Source organism: Gallinula chloropus (assembly GCF_964237585.1).
Source record: "Gallinula chloropus genome assembly, chromosome: 8".
NCBI lineage: Eukaryota > Metazoa > Chordata > Aves > Gruiformes > Rallidae > Gallinula > Gallinula chloropus.
In genome coordinates, this window is record NC_140093.1 from 4,096,258 (window position 1) to 4,117,343 (window position 21,086).

Sequence of the window (21,086 nt, forward strand, 5' to 3'; positions counted from 1 at the left end):
CCCAAGTTACAGCCACCTGCACTCCTGGCTACTGCCTGGAAGCACAAGTGTCCAAAATCTGGAAGTGCTGTGGTTTGCCTGGGTCCCCAGAGCTCTGCTTTTGCATGAGCCACCTCTTTCTCAGTAGGCACCAGCCTGTTTGCATGTCTTACAAGCTAGTGCTGAGGGAGGGAGGGAGGGAGGGAGGGAGGGAGGGAGGGAGGGAGGGAGGGAGGGAGGGAGGGAGGGAGGGAGGGAGGGAGTGCTGCTGGAGGGAGGGAAGGAGGGAGGGAGGTAGTGCTGCTGGAGGGAGGGAGGGAGGGAAGGAGGGAGGGAGGTAGTGCTGCTGGAGGGAGGGAGGGAGGGAGGGAAGGAGGGAGGTAGTGCTGCTGGAGGGAGGGAGGGAAGGAGGTAGTGCTGCTGGAGGGGAGGGAGGGAAGGAGGTAGTGCTGCTGGAGGGGAGGGAGGGAAGGAGGTAGTGCTGCTGGAGGGAGGGAAGGAGGGAGGAAGGGAGGGAAAGAGGTAGTGCTGCTGGAGGGAGGAAGGGAGGGAAGGAGGTAGTGCTGCTGGAGGGAGGGAAGGAGGGAAGGAGGGAGGAAGGGAGGGAAGGAGGTAGTGCTGCTGGAGGGAGGAAGGGAGGGAAGGAGGTAGTGCTGCTGGAGGGGAGGGAAGGAGGGAGCGAGGGAAGGAGGTAGTGCTGCTGGAGGGAGGGAGGTAGTGCTGCTGGAGGGAGGGAAGGAGGGAGGGAGGGAGTGCTGCTGGAGGGAGGGAAGGAGGGAGGGAGGGGAGGAAGGGAGGGAGGGAGGTAGTGCTGCTGGAGGGAGGGAGGTGGTGCTGCTGGCATCCGTAGCCCAGACCTTTTTTTCTTTTCTCTTTTTTTTTTTCTTGCTCAGAGGAGCCTGAGCCAACTCTTGGAGCGTATATGACGTGGCAGCAGTGGTTGCTTGGAGCAGTATTGCTGTGTCCTCACGGAGACCGATGGGCTTTTTGAGGAGAGGCCAGGGTGGGGGAGATGGATCATCTTGGTGTCTGGGCAGGGTGTCAACTCTTGAGGACTGTTCTCCTTTTAGCGTGCTTCCCAGTTTCACCCACAAGTGTCACGCTGTTTACAGTGATAAATTGTTTGTGTCAAAAAGTTCAGTGCTTCAATGATGTCCTCCCAGCCACAAAAAAAAGATTGAAAGAGGAAAACTGGAGATGTCTCCTGTTCTTGTACAATAATATTGAGTAATCGTAATTTGACTTAAGGCTAAATACCGGCTGTGTTTCCATAAATACATCACAAATATATCTAAAAATTACTGCCTGTAATCTAAAGCAGTTATCCCAAAGACCTCACATTTCTGTGCTCTACAAAGCAGGTTCTTGGCCTTATTTTGCTGGGATCTGAGAGAGAGCAGAGTGTGAATGAGAAAACCAGCCAGGAAGCACAAGTTCTGACTGATGAGGAGAATTAATCCTGTGTAGGAAAACGGGCAGAGATGGAGCTACTGCAAAAATCAGTTCAAATTCCATGTATTTTCACACTGATGGGACTTGGTTTTCCTCAGTTCCTTGAGGGTGCAGGGCTAATAATTAAAAACATCTATATTGCACAAACTTTAATAAACATCCTCTCTGCAGGAAAGGAGGGTAGTGTGCTTGCTTGCTGGCTTGCCTTCCCCCTCCCTTTGCTCTTCCCCGTTTCCGAATTAGGGATTGGAACAAGGAGAGGGGTGGTATTGTTACTTATTTTTAATCCTGCCCTTACCCCTGCTGCCTGCAGCTTCGGCGTGGAGGAGCTGCTGCTTTGACGCAGCCTGTGCAGGAGGAGGAGGAGGAGGGACTGAGCCTCCGTGTCCCTCTCCACTCGTGCGCCGGGGCAGCAGCCGCCGGTCTCCGCAGCTCTCCAGTGCCAGCCATGGCTCTGGCGCTCACCAGAGCCCTCCTGAGCCTCCCCAGCGCACTAACCCTGCGTGCAACCGGCCTCAGCCCAATGCCTCGGTAATTCCCGGCTCGGGGGAGCTGAACGCGGCGCCGGGGCCAGACAGCCGGGCGGGCTCCGTTCTGCGGCAGCAGCTCCAGCCCTCGCTTGGCCCCGGCTGCGTGTCCGGGGCGTGGAGCCCCACGCTGCGCGCTGCTCTCGCCCTGAAGCCCCGCCAGAGCCGCGGGCAGCCGGGGCCGCTGCTCCGCTGCTCCGCTCCGTCCGCGGCGGGCGGCGGGGCGCCCCCGGCGGTGCGGGGCACGCGTGGCGGGCCGGCCCCGCCGGGAAGGGGCATGTCCCGCTGACGTGCGGGCCCGGGATTGGCAGCGGCCCGGCCTATATAGGCGGCGGGGCGGGCGCCGCGCCGCTCTCCCAGGAGCGCTCCGGTTCTCCAGCAGGGCAGGCGAGCGGGCACCGGCCGGAGTGAGTCACGGGGGACGGGGAGGGAGGGGGTGGGGGGGGCGGCCCCTCCGCCACGGCCGCGGCGCCGACGTGGAGGCTGGCGGGGCGGGGGAGCGCCCGGTCCGCGGCGGCCTCGCTGCCTCCGCCTGGGTAGCGACGTGTCAGCGCCGCCGGGGAAACTCCGGGACAACTTCTCAGGGGCCGGGCCGGGCCGGGCCGGGCAAAGTCCGGCGGGCGGGGGGCGGGGGGGCGCTCGGGGAAGGGGGAGCTTGGAGCAGCCGGCGGCGGGAGGGCCGGGATCTGGCGGTCTGGTCTCAGCCGGGGCCGATATGGCCGTGCCGGCCGCCAGCAGCTGTTGGGTAGCGCCGACCTACGGCGCCGTCCCGGAGCCGGGGGGGATGGGGAGGGGGTGGGACGCTGGGCCCCGCGGGTGCGTAGGAGAGGCCGGGCCGCGGCGAGGACCCCTTCGCCGGGAGGAGAGAAGGGGTAGCGGTACGAGTCGGTGCGGCTCCACGTCGTCCCCGGCCGTCGGAGGGTTTGCGCCCGGTCTGAGCCAAAGCGCTCGGCGACGGGCATTGGTCCAGCGCCGGCTCAGCCCGCGGAGCGCCGGCGGCGGGCAGCCTTCGCCCGGGCGGCGCGGCCAAGCGGCTCCGCTTCTGTCGTAATTAGAAGGGTGAGCGCCCGGGCCCCTTTCCCCGGGCCCCCGTCAGGGCCGAAGGGGCGTTGGGAAGGTGCTAAGGCCGGACTCGGGGCCGCCCAGCCCCGCACGCTCCTTTGCTACCGCCACCGGCAGCTTTCCGGCGGCCGCCGAGCCGTGCCTGGGGGGACTGTCAGCGGGCCCGTCCCGTTCCCCCTTCCCCCGCGGGATCACCTTTCCCCTGCTTGCGTTACGTGTCCGCCCCCGGCCTGCAGCCCGGAGCGCCGGTTGGGGCTGCCGCTGCCCCTTCCCCTCCGCGCTCTTAGTCCCGTTCCCGCACGGGTGGCGCGTTGGGGCAAGACCCCCGCTGCCGACCCACCCCCCGTTCAGCCCCGCGCGGGGGGCGCCGGTGACAGCGGGGCCCAGCCGGGCCCTTTAAGGGCGCCGCCCCGCCCCGCCGCCCCGCCCCCGGTGCCGCCAGTGCTGAGGTGGCGCTGCCGGCGCCGCCCGCCCCGGCCTGGCCTGGCGTGCGAGGCCCGGAGGCTTCTCCGCCTCGGCCTGGCCTGGCGTGGAAGGCCCGGAGGCTTCTCCGCCTCGGCCTAGCGTGGCCCGGCCCCGGCCGCCTGCCCTCTCCTGTCCTGGGCAAGGCGGGCGCTGCCCGAGGGCCGCTGTAACGCCTCAGGCCCGGGCGAGGAGGTGCTCCCCGAGGCTGGCTGCCCCTCTCGGAGCGCGGCCGTGGAACCCCCACCCCACATAACACACCCCCCCTCCCCCCGGCTCCGATGAGAAGCACCGCGGGGCCTACCGCGCTGAGGGCTCGGCGCGGGACCGACGGTAGGACGGCGGCTGCCACGGCGTTGCTGGCGGAGGGCTGAGGTCTGCTCTGAGCCTGGCAGCCTCCCAAAGTACCCGTCGCGGTGCGGTCTGAGGTGCAGGACTCGGGGAAGGGGCTCTGCCCGGGCGGTCCCTTTGGACCCAAAGCCCCGCAGAGGAGCCGCTCGCTCCTCTGCCAGGCAGCGCCCTGCTATCTGCCACCATCTGAGGAGAGCTGTGGCAGCCACAGCCAGCCCAGCCACTGGCTGCAGCTCCTCTTAGTCACCTCGACTAACCAAATGCTGATATTTTCATTAAACACAGCTTGAAACGGCGTGTAACTCACATTTCTGCCTGCGAGGACCGGTCGTGCTGGCAGTGCTTTTGCTTCTCTTCATGGAGACGTTCCTCAAGCAGTTCAGCCTGGCCCTGGTTAGGGGTTATTTTTAGGATTATTTCGTTCTCTAGGCTTCTGAAACTTTGCTTGGCGCACAGAGCCAGCGCTGCAGAGGGTGTATAAACCAGGCAGTTTGAAACCTGTTGACCCAGTCAGCCACACGCCAGCGTGACGTAGCTGAAGCCTTAGTTTCAAAACCTAAAGTGGGAAGCCAGGGAGGTGTAGGCTCCAAATGCGGTGCCTCAGCTGCTGGTTTTGATGTTGCATTGAAAATACCCTTTGGATGGCCGCCTCTGGCTTTGGCTGGAGATGAATCCCTGAGGCCTGCAGTATTCCAGATGTTTTGGGTTTACTGGAGACGAAGAGCATTTGTTCTGAGCTTGCTGTATGGGTGACGAAGCAGAAATCCGTGCGGATAAACGTCACCCTTAGATGCTCCTTTGACTGTCTAGCTGTCCTCGGAGGGGGAGGCTGCAGGGGAGGTCTCTGCAGCTGGTGCAGACACAGTGAAACCAGCACCTGTGCTTTGAGGTTGTCGTTTGCAGGCAGGCGCTGCGTTGGGTGCTGCTCGCCAACTGCTTGTCCTTGCCCTCCTCTAAGGAGCAGGAGATGAGTTATGTGATGGTTTCTCAAGAAATGAGTGTTAAAAGAGTCAAGAAAAATGTGGGCAGCAGGTCCAGGGAGGTTCTCCTGCCCCTCTGCTCTGCCCTGGGGAGGCCTCATCGGGAACTGTGTGTGTGGTGCTGGGCTCCCCGGGTCAACAAGGACAGGGAGCTACTGGAGAGGGGACAGAAAAGGGCTATGGAGATGCTGAGGGGACAAGAACATCTCTGATGAAGAGAGGCTGAGGGACTTGGGACCTTTTAGCTTGGAGAAGAGAAGATTGAGGGGGGATCTCATCAATGTCTAATGATACTTGAGGGGTGGGGTCAGGAGGAGGGGGTCAGTCTGTGTTCAGGACAAGAAGTGATGGGCACAAACTGGAGCAGAGGAAGTTCCACCTGGATGTGAGGAGGAACTTCTTTGCTGGGAGGGTGGCAGAGCCCTGGGCCAGGCTGCCCAGAGAGGTTGGGGAGTCTCCATCTCTGGAGCCATTCAGCCCCCATGATCCTGGACGCTGCCCTGTGCAGCCTGCTCGAGGGGACCCTGCTCTGGCAGGGGATGGGCTGGATCAGCTGCAGGGGGCCCTGCCAACCCCAGCCATTCTGTGATAAACACATCCGTGCTGTTAGCAAGGCTCTGCTCAAACATTAGTATCTGTTGATGATGTCTAGGGTGCTTTTTGTTCCTGTTCTCCATCCTTCTTGAAGCTTGCCCTGAGGTGGTGGCACCTTGATGATGACCCGTGGGCTGGAGGAGCCGACAGCAGAGTCTGCAGGCCTTGCCCAGACAGTCTGGTGCTGGTGCTGTGCCACTCACAGGCTTCCCTTGCTTCTCTGCCAGCTTGAGCCACCACACAGCCCTGTACCAGGGACGTGCAGCCACGTGTTACACCGTGGTGCAGCCATGGGCAGTGAGGAGAGCTGCAGTATTTCTCTGAGATCAGGTTACCAACCACCCTTGCCATGTAGCAGCAAATGCCTGGCAGAACCTCTTCCTGCTGCCACAGATGTGCTTCAGGCAGCACAGCTGGCTGGTTGGCCTGGTAGCTGCTGCCTCTTAGTAGCAGATCATTACAGGGTTAATTGCAACGTTGACTCTGCTGCTGTGATAGTGCAGGTGGTGTTGCCCTGTGCCTGATAAGAGGCCAGTCGAAGAGGGGAAAATCACTCCAGCCTTCCCTGATGTGGGAATGGGGCCTGTTGTGCTCCCTTTCATCTTCCCTCCTTCCCTCCTGCCCCTGTCACCTCCCTCACTGTGTCATGACACAGGCGTGATGCGCAGCACTGCATCAGTGGCACCGTGGGCTTGGGAGCCTTTCCTGGCCTGTTGGGAGGTCAGAGATGGCTTCTGTCAGGTTACTGAACATGTCCAAGGTGCTGTGCAGGAGGTCTGAGCCACGCTGCAGGGGCTGTGGGGGAGAGAAGCCTCCTGCCTCCTGAGCAAGGGCACTGGACTTCAGGGGAGTGCGAGTCCTGCAAGAGCACCAGGGGTACGGTAGGGCTGGGGAGCTGGTCCCCTCCTGGCAGGGTGTGTGCTGTACCAGCTTCCCAGTTTCACTTCTAAACACCTTTTTGGTAAATGTGCAGATCTGGATGCAGCAGCCATAAAGCTCCCACCAACAATGTGTGTTTTTTCCTGGTTCCATCTTCTGAAGGTGCCTAAAACAGCCCATGTCAGACAACGTGGGGTCTGTTCTTCCAACCTGCAGCCTGGAGACAGGGTTCAGCGCCTGGTACACGGTCTGACTGCAACACAAACCAGAGGGGGGAACCAACCAGCAGCTGTGTGTGGATAGCCCTGAGTGTTTGCCTTACTTTGTGAGGATGCCTCTGTTGATTCACCCGAGCTCCACTGAACTACATTCCTAACTTCTGACTGATGGCAGTGGTGTTGGCAGGTTTTCAGGTTGTTAGTCTCCTCTGACTAGATGTTGATGCTCTTGCTCCCAGCCCGAAATTGTATGTCTCTCTTGTACATCTGTTACTAATTGACTGCATTTTTGCCTGATACTGGATGGCTGGCTGCTCTTGTAGCCAGTGTGATGAAAGAGTAGCTACTCTAGGCTTCCTGTTGTGAGGTGTAAGTAGATAGGTGTTGCCTGTAGCTCTAGTAAAACATGGTGAGATGTGACTCCACATGAGAACATTTTGGGCAGGGTGTAAGCTCGAAACACAGAGCAGACTGAGCTCCTTTGGAAGGTACAGTAATGGGGGTGTCGTGTCTTCCTGTTGTCTTGGAACAGTCTCATGCCTATTTTCTTCTTTCTGTTTTTTTTTTTCTGTAAAGCAAAAGCTGGCAGGCTGACAAACGGGCAGTTTACAGGACGGACTCTCTGGCTACTGACCATTTAGCTGGTAAGTTCTTCTTTTGGGAGAGCCAGAGATGTTGCTGAGGCTGGTTACCAGCACAGCTTTAGGAGCATATCCCTCCATCAGTGGGAGTTCAGGCACTTAACTAAGTCTTTTTCAGGAAGAGGCAGCATCCTGTGCATATTTTGTTTTCTCTCCAGGGTTACACAGTGGTCTTACACTGACTATCCAGACCTTTGGATACTCATTTAAAAATCGCATGCCATTAATAATTGATAGATTCATTAGAGTATTCTTTAACAATTTTTGGTGTCCCCCTTTCCAGCAACCTTCTCAGGTTGCACATCTTCTGCCTTTTTGATGAGGAGCTCTGGTTTTGGTGACCACTGAGCTGTGAGGAAACATCCCCCTGGGTTTCTGTCTGGTTCAGCAAGAGAACTGGGCACCTGACTGGCACTGTAGATGCTTTTTGAAAGGGTGACTGGGAAGGTGCCTGATAACACACGCTTTGTCTTCCTGGGGTGACTGTTGTGCCTCTTGAGTAGCCTTGTAGTAGTGTTGCCACCTCTGGTCTCTCCTAGTGGCATACCCGGATTGTGTGTGGGTGGGAAGTCAACAATGAGCTCCGTGGCAGTTTTGACCCAGGAGAGCTTCGCTGAACACCGCAGCGGCCTGGCTCAGCAGCAGGTGAAAGGTGAGAAAACACACTCTGAGGCCCTGTGATGTGCATCAGGCTGTGACAGGCAAGGTTCCTTGCTGTTACCCAAGCTGGTTCCCCACAAGTGTGCAGACATTGCATTCTCTGTTCCAAGGCTGGTGGCCTGCCAAACTGGCTTTCCCCCACTAGCAGCCTGATGGTGATGCTGCACGGTGCTGGGCCAGGAGGTGGCAAACCTCAGACCTTGGTAGAGCTCCAGCCAGTAGTGCTGTCAGCTGTGGGACAGGGCACGTGCAGGAGTGGGATGCTGGGCTACAAGAGAGCCCCATGGGGTTGGTGTCAGGGCTGTCGCTTCCCTTGCTCAGCCAGGTGCTGGGGAGAGTCGGTGTAACTGTACTAACAGCCTGTGTGATGGGTTTCACACTCATCCTCAGCTGTGAGCTGGCCCCTTGGCATGGCCCCATACGCAGCTGAGTGGAACGTAAGGTACCAGCTTTCCCTGGGCTCTTCCCTAACTACAGCCTTTCTCTCTGCCCTTCTCCTGGGTGTATGTTTTTCTTACCCCCTTCTGACCTGCAGCCTTGCTCTTGTTTCACTTCCTTTTGCTCAACCTGTTCTCCCTTAATTAAGCTCCTCTTGGTGAATTTGGTGGTAACGTGCTGTTTGCTGCCACCATTCACTTGCATGTTCCCTTCCCTCATCCCTAGTGCCAGCTCAGACAAGGGTGGTGGTTCATGGCATCTGCTGCAGTTTCTGCTGTGCTCAGTTGTGTTCCAGACTTGGCTGCTCCACAAGCATAACTGGGATGGGATTAATAGTAGCACACAAGTAATTTGCTCTCCCTTGATAGTGGTGCCTAAATACAATTGTCCTGCCTAGGAATAGGAGCATTTCTGCAGGGGGAGAGTCTCATTTACCTTGTTTGCTTCACCCCAGTTACAGCTTTAAACTCCGAAGAAGAAAATGATCCTCCAACCTACAAGGAAGCCTTCCCTCCGCTCCCTGAGAAAGCACCATGTTTGGAAGCTGCCCAGGAACCTGCTGGGCCCTGGAGCAAAATCCGACCCATAAAGGCTTCTGTCATCACTCAGGTTGGTGGGAGTGGGTGTCACCTCCCTCCTTTCTGCCTTCCAAAAAGTGGGTGAAGCGAAGCTCTCCCCGGAGCATAAAATCCTTCGTGTGTCACATTGACAACCCCTTTGCTGTGCTTTACCCTGGGGCACGAGGAGGAGGGCTGCAGCTGGTCCACAACCATCCAGGAAAAAGCTCTGGATCCCTGTTGCACACACAGCTGGAGCAGGCTTGGAGGGAGGGTCGCAGCAGTCAGGCAGCGAGCGCTGACCCGCTCAGGCACTCGCCCCGTAGCACGTGCTCTGGGCCAGGCTGCCCACTGCAGTGCTCTCACACCTCCTCTGCTCACAGCTGCTGAGGAAGGGCTGGTGGGTTGCACAGACCTGAGAACTTAGTATACAGGTCCTGTGTGGCAATAAGAGAAGTGGGGGCTCTGGCAATCAGAGGTGTAACTGACTTTCTGTCTGTCCTGTGCCTGAGCAGGTGTTCCATGTGCCACTGGAGGAGAGGAAATACAAGGACATGAATCAGTTCGGAGAAGGTGAGCAGGCCAAGATCTGCCTTGACATCATGCAGAAGACAGGAGCTCACCTGGAGCTGTCTCTTGCAAAGGACCAGGGCCTTTCAATCATGGTCTCTGGCAAGCTGGAAGCAGTCATGAAGGCTCGGAAGGAGATTGTCGCTCGGCTGCAGACTCAGGTGAGGAGATCTAACTGTTTCCAACCTCTTCTTTGCTCTTCCCCAAGACTCCAAATGCTTTGAGACCTTTGGGTGTGTGTGCTTCTAAGCCAAAGAGGTGTTATTAGATGACTAATTCAGCTTTGCCATCTATTTTCAAGGTACACTATTGGCAATTTGGAATGGAAATGAGGCTTAAAATAGGGTTCAAAACTAATTACAGGTCCTGGTGTTGCTTGAAGGGTGGAGTCCACAATCTCTGAACACTTGAGTTACAAACAGTGACTTTGTGCTGAGGTGGTGCAGGCCCCTCACACAAAGGTAGTGGTGTGTGAGAGCAGGACTGTGCCTTCTCTGAAGTCCTTCAAAAAGTACGTGGAGGGGTGGGAGAAAGTAAAGTAGAGAAGAGGAGGTCCTGCCAAAAGCTGAAAGCTTCAGGTTGGTATTCTGGATTGTGTAATTGAAGGCACACTGGTGAGGAGCCACAAGCCTGTTGCTTCTCCTTTCAGTCCTGTAGGTTTTGATTTCTTACCTTCAGGTTCTTGAGTTCATAATCAAGGTGGTGGTTCTTGTTAGTGTGTAACACAGCCAGTTTTTAAAGTCTAATGTCAAAAGTAGTTAATGCAATAGTTAATACCACGTCTGCTTAGTGGTGCTCAGCCCATGGGTCATACCCTGCCAGAGGGAAGGGAAAGGGACAAACCCTACATAATGTGCATCTGAAAAAACAGTTGAGGTCATACTGCCACAGGTCCATGACCCACTGTCCTCAAATATACCTCCTACTGCCCTGGCCTCAGGTCCAGGAGGTGTGTCTGTGTTCCCAACTGCTCCTGGGTTTGGCTGCTTTCAGTACCAGGGTTAGAGTCACGCCAAGGGATCTTCTTTTGATTTTGATTTTTCCCATTGTAGCTTGGTTTTTAAGTGTCTAATTGCTGTTAGTAGTTACAAGTTTCCAGGACAGTAAGAACTCAGGTGAGAAGGGAAGATGTCAGGGATCCCTGTTACAAACCAGTCCTTCAGTGGCAGATTAAGAGAAGCTCTTGGGAGCCCTTTTCCAAGAGAGGCCTTCTCGAAGCAGTCCCAGGAGCAGCATGTAGTGCTTAGAAGTGGAAAGCATTTCCCAGCTGTGTTGCCTGCTGGAATAGGTTTCTGGTGTTGAATTTCTGTTTCCTAGGAGTCAGACTGTGTCTTGTTCTTTGTAGCCTTGGCAGCAGATGTCAGAGTTCAGAGAAACTCCACCCATGAGCCATCATCTCGATTATGTCTGGTATTGCTCCAGTGGCTTACACTGAAGGATAGGCACCTCCTCATCCATGCCTAGAAGCCTTTGCTAATTCAGAGTACTAGGTCTGGCCACACACAAGGGTTTTGAGGGAAAGGTGGGTTTTTAGCCTCCTGATACACAGGCACTGTAGATCAGCTGTTGTGGTACAGTGTCAGGCCTCAAGCAGAATGTTCTGGGAGGGCATTGTGTTTGCTCCTAAGCACTACTGCTAACGTGCTCTCCCTTCCTCTGCCCTTGTGGATCTGCCAGTGCAGGCAAAGGTTCTCACAGACCCTTGGTTCTTGTGTTGCAGGCTTCAGCGACAGTTGCCATCCCCAAGGAGCACCATCGCTTCGTCATTGGAAAGAACGGTGAGAAACTGCAGGACCTGGAGCTCAAAACTGCAACCAAAATCCAGATCCCCCGCCCAGATGACCCCAGCAACCAGATCAAGATCACCGGCACCAAAGAAGGGATTGAGAAGGCCCGACACGAGATCCTGCTTATATCTGCTGAGCAGGTACTTCAGTGCTGTGGTCTCCCTCATGGTGTTAGCTGGACAGTCTTTTGCCTCTCTCAATGGTGTGTGAGATGTTTGTAGCCACCGTGGCCATAGTCAGTAGCTACTATGTCAGTCTCAGTGAAGACCTGCACTGGGCCAGTGTGTGTATGAGCACCACTGCCAGGTTCTGCAACTCCTGGTTCTCTATTTTGCCCACTTCTGAAGTCAGATAAGCCTGGTTTGTATTTGAAGTGAACCATATGAGATGCCAGCTGAGATAAGGCAGGAGGTGAATGTCCTGTATCATCACCAGCAACATTTCTATATCGAAAGGGATGGAGATCCACGAGCCTGCAAACCAGAAAGGGTGCTTGGGCCAGAGTGTCAAGGCAGCAGTGAGAAGTCAGCTGTGTCTGACAGAGACTCTGACATGGGGGCAGTTCCCACCGAGGTCTGTTCTGGGCTCTTGCAGGATAAACGTGCCGTGGAGCGGCTGGATGTGGAGAAAGTGTACCACCCCTTCATTGCTGGCCCCTACAACAAGCTGGTGAGCGAGCTCATGCAGGACACAGGGACGCGCATCAACATTCCTCCACCCAGTGTCAACAAGACTGAGATAGTCTTCACAGGAGAAAAGGAGCAGCTGGCCCAGGCTGTGGCTCGTGTTAAGAAGATCTATGAGGAGAAGGTATGAGTGTGTAAAGCTTCCCATCTTCCCCCCCACCTGCTTCTAGTCCCTTCTTGTTCTACTTCTGTGCATCTCTCTGCACCCTCCTCGTGCCAGCTCTGGCTCAGCAGCCCTTGCAGGTGCATGGACCTGGACCTTACCATTTCCTCATTCAGCAGAGTGGGACTTGGGGTGATGCCACGAGGGAGATGACAGGTTTCTCACTTCTCTGTCTCGTGGGAGTTAGCAGACCACAAAGAGCTCCCCTGGCTCTTGTTCACACAGGTGCTACTAAGGAAGGAAGGGTCTACAGTGGTGGCCAGCTGACAGTATCTAAGTTACTACACAAGTAGAAGTTGCTGAAGAGTGAATTTCACTCCAGTTTATTTCCCACAGCCAACGCTGCTGTGAATATCCTTACTGTGGGCTGGTTTTCCTCATGGTTAGGTCTGTGTTTGTACCAGCCTGGATTTCAACAGAGATAATCAGCTTATAGCCTCATAACCTCCATGATGTTGTGTTACAGCACTGCTTGGGGACTGCCAGGCCTCGAGCCCTGTTGTGCAAGCAGAAGGGGTGTGTATGTGTGTATATGTGGACTCTTCCATGTAGCATCCCAGGGAGCTTGACATGGGATACTATTCTTTGTTCTTCACCTATGAAATATTTTGAGCACAAGGCTTTCCATGGGCCAAAGGGTACTGCAGAACCACTGTGCTCACCTTTGCTTTGCTCTGCTCTTCCCTGGGTGCAGGACTTCGCTGCATCTTGTGCCTCTTCCTTTCGCTGGCATCCTTCCCTGCCCCCTTGTGATTGATGCCCCAGTGCTTCTGCCCCTACAGAAAAAGAAGACTACAACCATTGCAGTGGAGGTGAAGAAGTCCCAGCACAAGTATGTCATCGGCCCCAAGGGGAATTCCCTGCAGGAGATCTTGGAGAAAACTGGAGTCTCTGTTGAGATCCCACCCACTGACAGCAGCTCGGAGACAGTGATACTGCGAGGCGAGCCTGAAAAGCTTGGGCAAGCGTTGACTGAAGTCTATGCAAAGGTACTGATGAGCTGGCCTGGTAGAGAGGCAGCTCAGGAGTCAATACTGAGAGTGCAGCATGGAGATTGGAACTGAAATTTTGTGGAGACCTCTTCCAGTCTGTCCCTCAAACAGCTTCTCTGTTTTTCTGTCTCTCAGGCCAACAGTTTTACCGTCTCCTCGGTCTCTGCCCCCTCTTGGCTTCATCGTTTCATTATTGGAAAGAAAGGACAAAACCTGGCCAAAATAACTCAGCAGATGCCAAAGGTATGGATGGGCTGGTTAGCTTAGCATCCTCTGACATTGAATGTGGAGTGTGGTTTAGTCCAGATTGTATTCTAGCATGGGGGGGGGGGGGGGGAAGGGAGGAAGTGACACAGATCTTAATATTTAGGGGAGCCTCTCTTTTACTGCTGCAAACACTGCTCATCCTGTGTTATTCTCATGGGTTGAGCCCTTCAGAGGAAGCTTTATGTGATACTATTTTGAGGATTGATGTAGTAGGATACCTGCAAATGTTGACTTCAGTGAGGCTTCTCCCTGGTGAGTTAGGTCATACCTAGAGAAAGGTTGAGGTAGCTTCTCCAAAGCCCTTGCAGCCTCCAGGACAGCACCAAAGCCTCAGGCTCTAGCCACTGATGTGTCCAGATCTGTAAGTTACCTACTTTCGAATCCATGGGGATGGTGTGTGTATTTTTTTGGGAAGGAAGCCATTTAGTGGCAGGGCTTGATAGCATAGGCCTGACTAACAGCACTGACCTCACTTGTATCTTGGAAAATTCTTACTGGATTCCTTGCCCTGTGTCTCAAGGTTCACATCGAATTCACTGAAGGAGAGGATAAGATCACTTTGGAAGGACCTACAGAAGATGTGAATGTGGCTCAGGAACAGATTGAAGTCATGGTCAAGGATCTGGTAAGTTGGTGTTACTAGTTCCAGACATAACAGAGTGGGGGAAGAGGCCAGGGAGCAGAGCTGACAAGGTATCACATGCAGATCGTGTCTCCACATGCTTAACAGAACTTGCAGAAGACAAGCTGTGTGGCAGATGGATGAAACTCTTTTTTACCAAGCTCATCCATAGCATTCTTTAAAAATCAGTAATGGGTGTTCAACCTTTTGATGTAGAGAAGGAAGGCTTCTCTTTCACTTGTAGCTGGAGAGGCTTAGCAGTTCCTTTAAACGTTGCCCAAGCGTGGTGCACTCAGTTTGAACCCCAGGGAAGTGCTTCTGCTCTGCTTGGTAGCTGGACTCCTTGCAGCTGACTGCTTGCAGAGCCAGTGCCAAGGCAACTCCTAAGGGCACAGGATGGGAGACAAGGTGGCCTGCCCTGCCTAACCCTGTATAATTCTTTATAGATCAACCGGATGGATTATGCAGAAATCAACGTTGACCACAAATTCCACCGACACCTGATTGGCAAGAATGGAGCTAACAGTAAGTGGGGTGCCTTTCTAGCCCTTCCTGTCTCAGGCTCTCTGTATTAGGGCTTCCAGGGCTCTGTAGCCTGTTTGTTGGGATTTTTCCCATTTGTTTGGGGTTCTTCCCATTTGTTGGGGGTTTTTCTTTTTTTTTTGAAGTTGCTCTGCCTGAATGACATTTCAGCAGTCAGTTGGGAGTGGTGAAAATCTGTCTGGGGACTTTCTCCCAAAAAAAACCAATTTGTAATTAGAAATTAATGACCATCTTCTGATCTAAATGTGGTGCTTTTTGGGAAAGAAACAGGTGCCTCTCTCTGGCAGGTAGACAGTTGGCTCTGTATACTCTAGATGCCACAGTATTTATTTGCACAGGTTCTCCTGTGGCACAGGTCTGGTGCCACTGAGCTCTAGGGTGAAGAAGTACTTTCCCCCCTGTTCAGCCTCACCCCACTGGCCCCTTCTCAGAGGCTGGTTTACTCCTTAAATGGCCTCTCAGCAGTGATAATTGAGGTGCTTTGCTTCCCATTCATCGCCTTAGCAGGCTGTGTCACCACTGTCCTTGCCTTGAAGTTAACAGGATTAAGGACCTTTACAAGGTGTCTGTGCGCATTCCACCGGACAATGAGAAGAGCAACCTGATCAGAATCGAAGGAGACCCACAGGGGGTCCAACAGGCCAAAAAAGAGCTGCTGGAACTCGCTTCCCGTATGGTGAGTAGGAGGACATGATGCTTGGGGTTTGGGCCCTCAAGTTCCTTCATAACCTTCAGGGTCAGACTCGATGATCTCTTGAGGTCCCCTCCAACCCTTCAATTCTGTGGTTGTGGTGAAGGTCTGTGCCCCTTTGCCCACCAAGCCCTTGGAGCTCACAAGTGTGAGTTCCTCTTGTTCCTCTGCTCCCTTGGATACCCCTTCTCTGTCAAGCCAGAGTGAATTTTGCCTTAGAGGAGAAAAGAGGCACAATGCAGACAGCAGACTGGCCAATCAAAGGATGTGGCTCTCTTGCTTGAACACTCAGTGTGAGCTCTGTTCTCATCAGGAAAACGAACGCACCAAGGACCTGATCATTGAGCAGAAGTTCCACCGGACCATCATTGGGCAGAAGGGCGAGCGGATCCGGGAGATCCGGGAGAAGTTCCCAGAGGTAAGGCTTGGCAGGAGAGGGGGAGGGCTCCAGAGTGGAGGAGCCTCCAGCTTGGGTAGGAGACACATCATTGCACGAGTCCTAAGTGTACTGGCTCTGTACCTAATATGTGTAAGGAAGGTAGTTCATTTGGGAGAGGGGCTGTGTAGGGTCCCCTCAACCTTTACATGTGTCTTGACACAGCAATTCCTGCGTTTGCTTGAGCTGACTGAGTGACCCCCTCCTGCAGGTTATCATCAACTTCCCAGACCCTGCGCACAAGAGTGACATCGTCCAACTTAGAGGTCCCAAAAATGAGGTGGAAAAGTGCACCAAGTACATGCAAAAGATGGTGGCAGACCTGGTAAGGGGGATGGGACATCTGTCTGCTCTTCTCTCCCATGTGCTTTGGGTAACCCTGCAGTAAAGCAGAATTGTTACTGGCTTGGCTGGGGCTCAAGCACCTCAAGATGAGGGAGCTTGGACACTTCTGGCTGGATCGTGGTGAGGGGTGAGGGGTAATACCTGTTATTTAAGGGCTGTAGAAGAAGAGGTTCCCCTTTGGTTATTCTTACAAATCTCTCATGTAGAGAGCTTCCTTGGATCTAAGTCTGTTGTCAGAAGCTTGTTTATCAAGTTCCTGGGACAGGGCCTTGCTTGCCATGATGGTGTAATCTTCAGTTCTCCATTCCTTTCTCCCTTAGGTTGAAAACAGCTTTTCTATTTCTGTTCCCATCTTCAAACAATTCCATAAGAACATCATAGGGAAAGGAGGTGCTAACATCAAGAAGGTGAGATGTTGTTCCTATCTCCAGTGCTCATTATGGTAACTGCCTGCAGCTAAATCCCACTCGCTGCTCTCCTGCTCATTGGGGATGTCACATAGAAGCTCCAAGGGATTTATTCTGACATGGAACACTTCTGAGATGATTTTCTTTCTTACCTTTGTGGCAGATCCGTGAAGAAAGCAACACCAAAATTGATCTCCCAGCAGAGAACAGCAACTCGGAGACAATTGTCATCACAGGCAAGAGAGCAAACTGTGAGGCTGCTCGCCACAGAATTCTTGCCATCCAGAAGGAGCTGGTAAGAGAAATGACTGTCCTGTTGCAGCTGAGGAACTTGAAAATACTGCCAGAAGACATAAATACAGAAGTGCTTGTAGTAGGGGAGGGCAGGGGGACAGGAGTGAGTGTCAGTCCATTCTTGACTCTTGAAACCTGGGTTTGTGGCTGCTGCTGGGCTGAGAGTAGCCACTCTAAAGCTCTCTGCTCAGGCATTTCCTGGCAATGTCGAGTTAAGAGGGTGTGCAGAGTGGGTGCAGCTTGACTAGCAGCTGGGTGTTGTCCTCTCCTAGGCCAACATCACAGAGGTGGAGGTCTCTATTCCTTCCAAACTGCACAACTCCCTCATTGGCGCCAAAGGCCGCTTCATCCGCTCCATCATGGAGGAGTGTGGTGGGGTCCACATCCACTTCCCCACCGAGGGCTCTGGCAGCGACACCGTCACCATCAGGGGCCCAGCACAGGATGTGGAGAAAGCCAAGAAACAGCTGCTGCACCTGGCAGAGGAGAAGGTGAGCCTTGTCTCACAGGGGAGGGAGCGGATTGTTTGGGCCAGCTGTTTCCTTCTGGGGGCTGAGGTGATCCCCTCTGCCTGCTGAGAGGAAGCCTCTGGCATCAGCCAGCCTAATCCTCTTCTTGAGGGGTTTGAGGACAGTTTGAACAATGAAAAGAGAACTGCTCTTCTGTCCTTGCAAGAATGAGTTCTTTCCCCATAGGTAGAAAACTGGCTGTAATGCCTGTCTGCCCAGGCTGGGGACATACTCAAGGGATGAAGGCTTCCTACCCCCGTTTTAGGGATCCACATTGCTCTGAAGTAGCTTACTCTGAGTATCTCCTTTACCTTTTTCTTGATCTCTGAACTCCAGCTCCAGTTCTTCCATTTCACTGCGTATCTCCAGGTTTGAGAACTTTGGGTTCCAAGATCTTGCTCTGAGTTGTGGCTGACTGACAGGTCATTTAATGGCAAGAAAACCCCCCTTTCTAATACCAGCATGTGGCCTTGTTCTCACTGGGTGGTTGCCTCTGCTGCCTGACTAGCAGCAGCCTGTTACCAAACTGGTTGCGCTGCCTTGTGTGAACCTTCTCCTAGGGATGTCTTTTCTGCCCACATTCTCACCAGTTGTGCTGAGTGTAAAGTTAGGGTTTCAGCCCTGAGTACACCTTTTTGGGCAGTGTTTTTAATTAAAGACATTAGATACCTTTTTGACTGTGACAGCATGTTGCACCTACCTTGCTCTCGCAACGCTGTGTATGTGGATGCAGGCAACACACCTACGTGCTTGTGCTGACGGGTGTTTTCTGTGTGCTGATGTGTTCCATGGGTATCTGACTCCTTTCAGCAAACAAAGAGTTACACTGTGGACCTCCGTGCGAAGCCAGAGTACCACAAATTCCTCATTGGTAAGGGAGGCGGCAACATCCGCAAGGTGCGTGACAACACCGGCGCCCGCATCATTTTCCCCACTGCTGAGGACAAGGACCAGGAGCTGATTACTATCATGGGGACTGAGGAGGCTGTCAAAGAGGCACAGAAGGAGTTGGAGGCCCTCATCAAGAACCTGGTATGAGCTGCTTTTTTCTGTGGTCTTGCCTGTCACTCTAATAACGTAGAGTCATAGAATCATAGAAGGATTTGGGTTGGGAGGGACCCCAAGGATCACAGAGCTCCAACCCCCTGCCACAGGCAGGGACACCAACCTCCAGGCCTGGAGCTACACAAGGTTGCCCAGGGCCCCAGCCAACCTGGCCTTGAACACCTGCAGGGACGGGGCATCCACCTCCTCTCTGGGCAGCCTGTTCCAGCCCCTCACCACTCTCTCTGGAAAGAACTTCCCCCTAATATCCAATTTAACCCTTCCTTCCTTTAGCTTTAATCCATCCCCCTTGTCCTGCCATTGTCTACCCTTTTAATGAATCAGTGTGGAGGACCTCCTCACCTTAAAACCATCTGCTGCCCTTCACGGGAGCTCAGGAAGATCCTCCTTGCCATCACTTGATGGAGTGAGGCTGTAAACAGATTGCTTAGCAAGCTCATGCTTACCACCAGAACAGAGGAGGGCTGACTGACTGTTGCCTGTTGGCAGGATAACGTGGTTGAAGACTCCATGGTGGTTGACCCCAAGCATCACCGCCACTTTGTCATCCGGAGGGGCCAAGTGCTGCGTGAGATCGCGGATGAGTACGGCGGTGTGATGGTCAGCTTCCCGCGCTCGGGCACCCAGAGCGACAAAGTCACCCTCAAGGGAGCCAAGGACTGTGTGGAGGCAGCCAAGAAACGCATCCAGGAGATCATTGAGGACCTGGTATGTTGCAGGGAAAGTGTTTCTTCTGTGCTCTGTGGCTTCAGTGGTGCCCTCTCTGAAACCTGCTGTTCAGCAGAGCTTTATGGGAACGAGTCCCACAGTAGTTCAGGGATTTGAAGCTTTGTTACTAATCTGTAGAGTCTGTGGACTTCTAGACCTTGGCCTGGGGAATGGCAGCTGGCTCCAAAATGGCAAGGAATGATTTGCCTCCCCTGATTACCATCCTTTTGGTGGTTTAGGAGTGGAAATAGGAGACTGTTCCTTGGTGTACTTCTAGACATAAAAAGATGTGAGCCTTCTCATGCCTCTCTATGCCTGGGCTTGGGCAGTGGTTGCTCTCTGTGCTGTTAGTGTTGGCTTTAGGAAGCAGCCAGCTGTCAAACCTCTGCTAATCCATCCCTTCTGTCTTTTTCCTTTCTTCTAATGCTTTGTCCCCTACACAGCTTGAGCTTTGGTCTCCAAAGCCCTTGGTGCCATGAGTTGGAGGCAGCCTCCATTGCAAAATCCTCTGTTAATTCCCTGAGCAGAGCTTGTAGATTCTTCCCTTGTCAGCAGCTCTCACCTTTCCCAACTCCTCTCTCTCTGTTACGGATTTCACCTTGCACAAGCACCTGGTTGGTGTGAAAGAGCAGGATAGAGAGCAGGGATAGAGCATGATAGAGCCACTCTGCTTTCTCACAGGAAGCTCAAGTGACAATCGAATGCACCATCCCACAAAAGTTCCACCGCTCCATCATGGGCCCCAAAGGATCCCGGATCCAGCAGATCACCCGGGACTACAGTGTCCAGATCAAATTCCCTGACAGGGAGGAGAACCCAGGTATGCTCATGGATGCATGGTGGCTGGGGCTTTCAGATGAGCACAGTGTAGTGTAGCAGTGGACAACCAACCCCCTGCAGTGTCCTTGAGTCTGGACTTAGAATAACCTTGCTCCCATGGCAGGAGGATACAGGAGGACCTGGGTGTTTTCAGCATCTTCTCACCACAGAGCTTAGGGGGTACCAGGACCTACTACAGCAAAAAGGGGCTGTACAGGTTACTGAGGTCTCTCCAAGCTCCCATGTGTTCATTGCTGAGTGTACTGAATCCTGTGCAGCTGGGTACTCTGGCCTAGCACCAGCCATCCTGCTGTGACATCCAGTGCTGTGCTGGGCAGCCTTCCTGATGGGGGACAGCAAAGGGCTGCAGAGATGCTGAGGGGACAAGAACATCTCTGATGAAGAGAGGCTGAGGGACTTGGGACTTTATAGCCTGGAGAAGAGAAGACTGAGGAGGGGATCTTATCAGTGCTGATAAATCCTTGAGGGGTGGAGGGGATGTTCTTGTGTGTATTCCAGGCTGAGCTTGTGGCCAGCTGCCTGTGTGAGGAGTGACCTCCTCCACAGCAGCCTGTGCTGTCCAACTGCCTGTGACAAAGCCCAGGTTGAGCCTGAGGATCTAGAGGGGGAGATGATGAGCAAGGAGAGGGGACTCTCCATTTAACATCAGACTTTCTGTGTTTCCAGCCCCTGTTGCAGAGCCACCTGTGCAGGAGAATGGTGAGGAAGGTGGGGAAGGCAAGGATGGGAAGGATGCAGATCCCAGCTCTCCAAAGAAGTGTGATATCATCATCATCTCTGGCCGCAGGGAGAAGTGTGAGGCAGCCAAAGAGGCGCTGCAGGTATGTGGCTCTCCAAGCCCCTTCACCCTGTAATGCAGTGATGTCCTGATGCAAGAAGCTCAGCACAGGCCTTAGTGGTAGTAATAAAAGCTCCTCAGTCAAGATTGGGATCCAGGTGGTCGCTGAGGCTAGCTACAGAGCTGTACACCACTCAGGGGAAGTCCTGTCCTCTCTGATTTGGCCTGGTGGCTTGAATTGTAACACATGACCTTGCCATTGCTGGAGCTTGCAGGCAGCCCCAAGTGACTTGATCTAAAAGCATGACATGGGTGTTTCCTGAAGCACAGCTGGAAAGAGGAGGAGTCTAAAGCTGAGCTGTTCTAGCTTTAGCAGACCTTGTCGTGCTCCTTCAGTGATGTTTTCCAAGTTTCTGCTAGATGGAAGCCAAGGACATGAAAAGAGCCTGTCCCCAGGGGCAGGATTTAAGATCACTCATTTGGAAAAAATGCTTCAACACCCAAAAAAAAAACCCCTGTGGGTGTCTGCTGGTTCTCTCTTCCTGAAGAGCCTGTCTGCTGGCTGCATGGGAATACACCTCAG

At 54.1% G+C, this 21,086-nt stretch overlaps 1 protein-coding gene across 1 annotated transcript in view; it reads left to right on the top strand.

Moving 5' to 3' along the window:
* Window positions 1–21,086, top strand: part of HDLBP (high density lipoprotein binding protein) — a 42,710-nt gene that overhangs the window by 13,035 nt on the left and 8,589 nt on the right. Inside the window, exons 2-21 of the mRNA XM_084267704.1 lie at window positions 7,081–7,148; window positions 7,685–7,797; window positions 8,698–8,852; window positions 9,316–9,531; window positions 11,091–11,297; window positions 11,752–11,967; window positions 12,789–12,995; window positions 13,134–13,241; window positions 13,786–13,890; window positions 14,334–14,412; window positions 14,967–15,106; window positions 15,435–15,539; window positions 15,769–15,882; window positions 16,223–16,309; window positions 16,473–16,604; window positions 16,876–17,094; window positions 17,923–18,144; window positions 18,667–18,885; window positions 19,567–19,705; window positions 20,392–20,546. Coding sequence (XP_084123830.1) covers window positions 7,722–7,797; window positions 8,698–8,852; window positions 9,316–9,531; window positions 11,091–11,297; window positions 11,752–11,967; window positions 12,789–12,995; window positions 13,134–13,241; window positions 13,786–13,890; window positions 14,334–14,412; window positions 14,967–15,106; window positions 15,435–15,539; window positions 15,769–15,882; window positions 16,223–16,309; window positions 16,473–16,604; window positions 16,876–17,094; window positions 17,923–18,144; window positions 18,667–18,885; window positions 19,567–19,705; window positions 20,392–20,546 — 2,901 coding nt within the window. The 5' untranslated portion in view covers window positions 7,081–7,148; window positions 7,685–7,721. The remainder of the gene's footprint in view (window positions 1–7,080; window positions 7,149–7,684; window positions 7,798–8,697; window positions 8,853–9,315; window positions 9,532–11,090; window positions 11,298–11,751; window positions 11,968–12,788; window positions 12,996–13,133; window positions 13,242–13,785; window positions 13,891–14,333; window positions 14,413–14,966; window positions 15,107–15,434; window positions 15,540–15,768; window positions 15,883–16,222; window positions 16,310–16,472; window positions 16,605–16,875; window positions 17,095–17,922; window positions 18,145–18,666; window positions 18,886–19,566; window positions 19,706–20,391; window positions 20,547–21,086) is intronic.